The 5615-nt window shown below is 38.3% G+C and overlaps 1 protein-coding gene across 1 annotated transcript; it reads right to left on the minus strand.

The window, feature by feature from the left end:
* Positions 1–3742: 3742 nt before the first annotated feature.
* LOC132291112 (uncharacterized) lies at positions 3743–5250 on the minus strand. The gene is made up of 2 exons (XM_059790232.1): positions 3866–5250; positions 3743–3749 (listed from the first exon to the last, which is right to left on the minus strand). Exons 1-2 carry the CDS (start codon positions 5248–5250, stop codon positions 3743–3745), a joined length of 1392 nt encoding a protein of 463 aa, XP_059646215.1.
* Between the last annotated feature and the right edge of the window lie 365 nt (positions 5251–5615).

The raw sequence follows: 5615 nt of genomic DNA on the forward strand, positions 1-5615 counted from the left end.
TATTTTTATTATTTGTTTTCTTTTTCTTGTCCATGCAAATCTCTAGACAACGTGTCACTTAGATATAAATGTGATTTTCCCCTCTTCATGACTCATGCGTGTGTGTGTCAATTAGTAACAGCCTCCTTTGGAAGCTTTTAGAATAAAGTGTATTACTAGATATCTATATACATGGGTGGGTGGAATATGTACTTGACCTGGTCAATAACTTACCCATATATATAAATAACTACTTGGTCAAACTTTAAAATAAAACATAAGTATATCAATATATATTAGAACCATCACACCACTTCCACCATTTATTACCTTCAGCACCAATGACCTTAGTAGACACCCATTCTCTAGTATCACACATATAACCACACACACGTACACATGGAATATTATCATTTTTATTATTTATTTTCTTACCATTGGCTGTCACCAACTTAATAAGTTTTGACACCAACTATTAACTTCACCATACAAACTACTACATAAAATATTCCATAAATGATGTCTAATAAAAATTAAATTATGCTAATAAAAAAATAATTATGTATTGGGGCCTTACAATTCTTCCCCCCTTAAGTAATTTCGTCCTCGAAATTAAAATGCAAGAAACATACCAAATAAGTGAGGATATTGCATTCGCATAACTTCTTCACTTTCCCAAGTCGCTTCTTCAATCGTATGACCCCTCCACAATACTTTTACCAGTGATATAGTTTTATTCTGTAGCACTTGCTCCCGGCGATCCACAATCTGTACCGGTTCCTCTACATAAGTCAAATCTTCCTTCAACGCTATCGGTTCTGCAACTAAAACATGAGATGGATCCGATATATACTTTCGAAGCATAGACACATGGAAAACATCATGCAATCTTGATAATTCTTTTGGTAATTCCAACCGATACGCCACTGCTCCTATTCGTTCCAGAATCTTGTAAGGTCCAATGTATCTGGGACTTAACTTACCTTTCTTTCCAAACCTCATAATACCTTTCCAAGGAGAAATACGAAGAAAAACAAAATCACCAACTTCAAATTCCAAATCTCTTCTTTTTCGCACATCTACATAACTTTTCTGTCTATCCTGTGCCACTTTCATACGCTGCTGAATTATCTTCACTTTTTCTGTTGTAAGTTCAATCAATTCTGGACCCAATAACTTTCTTTCCCCCACCTCATCCCAACACAATGGAGTTCTACATTTTCTCCCATACAAAGCTTCATACGGTGCCATTCCAATAGTAGACTGATAACTATTATTATAGGCAAATTCAATCAACGGTAAATAATCATCCCAATTACCTTTGAAATCCAACACACAAGCTCTCAACATATCTTCCAAAATCTGAATAGTTCGTTCTGACTGCCCATCTGTCTGCGGGTGAAAAGCTGTACTGAACTTCAAAGAAGTTTTCATGGCTTCATGCAAACTATACCAAAATCTCGAAGTGAACTTCGGATCTCTGTCACAAACAATAGAAACTGGAGCCCCATGCAAACATATGATCACATCAACATACAAACGAGCATATTCCTTTGTAGAATAAGTAGTTTTCACTGCCAGAAAGTGAGCTGATTTCGTCAATCGATCAACTATCACCCAAATAGAGTCATGTCCTCGTTTTGATCTTGGAAGTCCCGTCACAAAATCCATGGTTACATGCTCCCATTTCCACTGTGGAACTGGTAACGGCTGCAACAACCCTGCTGGTTTCTGATGTTCAGCTTTCACTCGTTGACATATCAAACACTTTGCTACAAATTCTGCAATTTCACGCTTCATATTGTTCCACCAATAGTATTCTTTCAAATCCCTGTACATTTTAGTACTCCCCGGATGCATAGCATATATAGAACTGTGGGCTTCATCTAAAATATCTTTCTTCAAGGAAACATCATTTGGAACACAAATTCGACTTTTAAAATACAAAATCCCATCATCCCTAACTATAAATTCAGTTTGCATACCCTCTTGAGCTTCTTTTCTTTTCTTATCCAGGAATACGTCATGTATTTGCAGCTCTTTAATTCTATCCAGCAACAAAGGTCTCACCGTAACATGTGCAAACAATGCTCCTTTGTTAGTAACTGTCAATTCAACTCCCATCAGTCTCAATTCCATAATATTTGCCACCCGTGCACACTGTACACAAGATAGTCTCCCTGAAGACTTCCTACTCAAGGCATCTGCTACTACATTGGCTTTTCCAGGATGATGGTGGATATTACAATCATAATCTTTGATTAACTCCATCCAACGCCTCTGTCTCAAATTTAAATCCTTCTGTGTAAACAAATACTTCAAACTCTGATGATCTGTAAATATTTCACAAAGTTCACCATACAGATAATGCCTCCACAATTTTAAAGCAAAAACAATAGCAGCTAACTCCAAATCATGTGTAGGATAATTCAATTCATGATTCTTCAATTGTCTAGAAGCATAGGCAATTACTTTACCATTTTGCATCAAAACACATCCCAGACCCTGATGTGAAGCATCAGTGTAAATCACAAAACCCTCACCACCACACGGAATAGTTAACACTGGGGCTGACGTTAACTTTTTCTTCAATTCTTCAAAACTTCTTTGGCATTCCTCACCCCACACAAACTTTACTTCTTTCCGGGTCAACTTTGTCAATGGCAATGCGATACTAGAAAACCCTTGGATGAACCTCCGGTAATAACCTGCTAATCCCAGAAAACTTCTGACTTCTGTCACATTGGTAGGCCTTTCCCATTTCACCACTGCTTCCACTTTTGATGGGTCAACATAAATACCATCCCCAGATACTACATGCCCCAAAAAGACAACTTTATCAAGCCAAAACTCACATTTGCTGAACTTAGCAAAGAGTTGTTTTTCCCGTAACATCTGTAACACAATTCTTAAATGCTTTTCATGTTCATTCACACTCCGAGAATATATCAAAATATCATCGATGAAGACAATAACAAAAGAATCAACGTACCGATGAAATACTCGATTCATTAAATCCATAAACACCGCTGGAGCATTGGTTAACCCAAAAGGCATTACCAAAAACTCATAATGACCATATCGAGTTCGAAAAGCAGTTTTCGAAATATCACTATCCTTTACCTTCAACTGGTGATATCCTGACCTCAAATCAATCTTAGAAAACACCTTTGCCCCTTGCAACTGATCAAACAGATCATCAATTCGTGGCAATGGATACTTATTTCTGATGGTCACTTTATTTAACTGTCTGTAGTCAATACACAACCGCATAGTACCATCCTTCTTCTTAACAAATAACACCGGTGCACCCCACGGTGAAATACTAGGTTGAATAAAGCCTTTATCTAGTAAATCTTGCAACTGTATCTTCAACTCTTTCAATTCTGTCGGTGCCATTCGATACGGAGCAATAGAAATTGGAGTTGTTCCTGGTACTAACTCAATGGTAAAATCTACCTCCCTGTCCACTGGCAACCCTGGTAATTCTTCTGGAAACACATCTGTGAATTCCCTTACCACTGGTACATTTTCAAGTGTCATATCTTTATTTTCAGTATCAACCACATAAGCCAAGTAACCCTGACACCCTTTCTTCAACAACTTCCTGGTTTGTATAGCTGAAATGAGACAGTTTGGAATAACATTTCTTTCTCCTGTAAATCTAAATTCTGGCTCCCCTGGTATCTGAAAAACAACTTCTTTCCGAAAACAGTCTATTGAAGCGTGATACGCAGATAGCCAATTCATACCCAAAATGATATCAAAATCTGGTATACCCAACGGTATCAAATTTACCTTTAACTGTCTATCTCCCAATTGTAACACACAATCCCGGTATTCATTTGCAACCACTACCACTTCTCCCATTGGTGTAGAAATAAACAATTTACTATCTAATGATGAAAATGGTCTACCCAAATGCATAGCAATAGATGATGCAACAAATGAATGGGTTGAGCCAGGATCAATAAGCACAGTAACATTTCTATCCAAAATAGAAAGTGTACCTGTCACCACTTCTGGTGTTGCTTGAGCATCCTGAAGTGTCATAGCAAACACTCTTCCCTGGGCTTGCGAACCACTTGTAACACCCTTACCTCCTCTTGACGAGTTCCCCTGTGCAAAACCTCTACCAGAACCAGCAACACTGCCCACTGAGGTCATTCCTGTCAACATAGGACAATCTCTCCTCCGATGACCCGGTTGATGGCAATGATAGCACTCTTCTGCTTTCAAGATAGGACAATCCTTCTTCTGGTGACCTTCCTTTCCGCACTGAAAACACCCCCTGCCAGTACCACGTCCTCCAAAACTACCTTGTTGAACAGATTGTTGTTCGGAAAACCCTTGACCTCTTCCAATACTTGATGTCTGGCCTTGAGATTCACCACCCCTTCCCCTTCCATACCGCGACCTTTGACTTTTCTGACTTGCAATTCCTTCACCTCCTCTTGACTGTGACGGCTCAGATCTATTTCTTTTGTATTGTTCCCTTCTTTCTTGCAATTCTTTCACATCCCTTTCGGCAATCATGGCTTTATTCACAAGTCTGTTGTAATCTGTTTCCTCAAACACTGAAACTCTAGACTTAATAGCCGCCTCTAAACCATCCTGGAATTTTGTACATTTATCTTCTTCATTCTGTACAAACTTGGGTGCGAACCTCGATAAAGCTGTAAACTTAACTTCATAGTCAACCACAGACATTCTATCTTGTTTTAGGAGAATAAACTCCCGTTCCTTCTCTTTTCTGTAAATTGGGGGGAAATATTTCTCATAAAAAGCTTTAACAAATGGATTCCAGAATATCACCTCTTTCTCTCCTGGAGTGAGCAACAAATGTTTTGTCGTGTCCCACCAATAACTAGCTTCATTTTTGAACATAAATGTAGCTAAGTTTACCTTCTGGTCTTCTGCTGCACCCATCACTGCAAATATCGATTCCATTCTTCTTACCCACCCCTCTGCTTCTTCTGGTTTGGTAGTACCTGAAAATTCTGGGGGTGTTAACTTGATAAACCTCTCATACTCAGAGCCTTTCTTCCATTTCTGTTGTCTTTCCAGCCTTTCTTGTATCATCATTTGACTCGCCATAAATAGTTTGTTTTGTTCTGCCAAGTCTATTATAGCCTTTTCCATTTTCTGCATACCAGTTAAGCACTCCTGTTCTCTTCTCATACCACCCTGCATAGGTTGTTCTACTTCAGCCTCAACAGGAACATAAGTGGCTTCACCCTCAGTTCCATGATAACCACTTTCCCTTTCCATTTCTTTTTATCTGCAATGAATCTCAAATATAACAACATATATATGATACATAATCACCACTTATATCTGTTAGTATAACATTAAGTCAAATAAATGACACTACTACACACTTCTTACTGCCACTGCCAGTCTAGACTCTTCTGACCTCCAGAACCTAGAAAACCTAGGCTCTGATACCAAAAGTTGACACACCCCAACCCAATTTACATTATTAAACAAATTGAATAAATTGGAATGCATCTAACCATCTGCATTAACCTCCTTCAAATATAACGTCATCCTACATCAGAGCACCTGTTTAACAGTTTACAATTCAAAAACTACCTATAGGCCTGTTATGCAAATTCTGACAAACAAAAAAAACA

The sequence above is a fragment of the Cornus florida genome, unplaced genomic scaffold, assembly GCF_030987335.1.
Source record: "Cornus florida cultivar Cherokee Brave unplaced genomic scaffold, ASM3098733v1 CherokeeBrave_3.0.0_Hap2_scaffold_32, whole genome shotgun sequence".
Lineage (NCBI taxonomy): Eukaryota > Viridiplantae > Streptophyta > Magnoliopsida > Cornales > Cornaceae > Cornus > Cornus florida.

What these genes read in the sequence shown, in the direction of transcription:
- LOC132291112 (XM_059790232.1), bottom strand. Translation starts at nt 5,250, where the DNA reads ATGGAAAGGGAAAGTGGTTATCATGGAACTGAGGGTGAAGCCACTTAT.